This window comes from Bison bison, unplaced genomic scaffold (assembly GCF_000754665.1).
Source record: "Bison bison bison isolate TAMUID 2011002044 unplaced genomic scaffold, Bison_UMD1.0 scf7180017864383, whole genome shotgun sequence".
In the NCBI taxonomy this organism is placed as follows: Eukaryota; Metazoa; Chordata; class Mammalia; order Artiodactyla; family Bovidae; genus Bison; species Bison bison.
In genome coordinates this window covers 1,843,988-1,845,055 of record NW_011494955.1, presented here as the reverse complement: position 1 = coordinate 1,845,055, position 1,068 = coordinate 1,843,988, and the positions used below count along the sequence as shown (strand labels likewise).

Sequence of the window (1,068 nt, the reverse complement as noted above, 5' to 3'; positions counted from 1 at the left end):
GGGCAGAACGGCAGGACTCTGAAGGACACCGTTCCCTTCATTCTCTTGGACTTCTTTCGTGGAACATCAGCCTTCACAGAAAGCAGGACTGAGGGGAGAGGAGAGTCATGAAACCATCTGACCCTGAGACTTGAGAAACTCGGTAATAATAGTCTTCATCACAAAACCGGTAACAGGAGCTAATACGTTGAAGTATGTTCCAGACGTGCTTTTAAGTATTATACACGTATTCGTTTATGTGGTTCTTCATAATAACTCTCTCTTCATAATAACTCTCAAGAATACTGAAGTGCGTTGCCATTTCCTTCTCCAGGGGATCTTCCCGACCCAGGGATCAAACCCTGGTCTGCCATGTTAAGGGCGGACTCTTTACTGACTGAGCCACCAGGGAAATCAATAACTCTCTGAGATGGGTATCATCATCAACCCACTTTAGAGATGAGCGAACTGAGGTACAGAGAGGTAGGGACACTTGTTGGAGGTCACCCAGGAATGAGTGAAACCTGCATTCAATTGTATCCCAAAGGCCCCCAGGGAACAGACAGGAAGTGTGAGGGAGGGGAAGGGCTGGGGTAAGAAAACAGGGGTGTCCAGGCCACAAAAAGGGGCCCAAACGGGCTCAGCTCCAAGGAGCTCCCTGCAGGCTCTGAGCGGGGCCGTGACGGGACCCGCTGACGGAAGGTGATGTCAGGGAGGCCGCATCCTGGGTGTCCCTGCCCAGAAGAGCCAGTGGAGACATTTGGTGATGGGGCCAGTCTTCAGGGTCCATGCTTCCCCATCGCCTGGACACCTCCCCACTCCCGCCTGCCACAGTTTCCGCCCCACGCGGGTCTCACCTCCTTTCTCCGGAGGCCTGGTCTGCACCTCCTCGGTCTCCTGGCCCTCGATGGTGCTCAGAGGCAGCATCATGGCACCACAGGTGCTCCCTGCAGACAGGACACAGAGCAGTTAGTGCCTGGGCGGTGGAGCCGGGGGGCCTGGGTGTGGCTCTCAGAGCTCGGGTGGACTCAGACAGCTCCATCCCCTCCCACGTCTCCGGGTCCCCAGCATCCAAGGGGACGGGCTGGC

The 1,068-nt window shown here is 55.9% G+C and overlaps 1 protein-coding gene across 1 annotated transcript in view; it reads right to left on the bottom strand.

Annotated features, from left to right (window-relative positions):
• LOC105001665 overlaps nucleotides 1-963 on the bottom strand; it is a 9,713-nt gene extending 8,750 nt beyond the window's left edge. Inside the window, exons 1-2 of the mRNA XM_010858049.1 lie at nucleotides 837-963; nucleotides 1-88 (exon numbers count right to left, since the gene is read on the bottom strand). Of these exons, the coding sequence (XP_010856351.1) occupies nucleotides 1-88; nucleotides 837-909 (161 nt within the window). The 5' untranslated portion in view covers nucleotides 910-963. The remainder of the gene's footprint in view (nucleotides 89-836) is intronic.
• Between the last annotated feature and the right edge of the window lie 105 nt (nucleotides 964-1,068).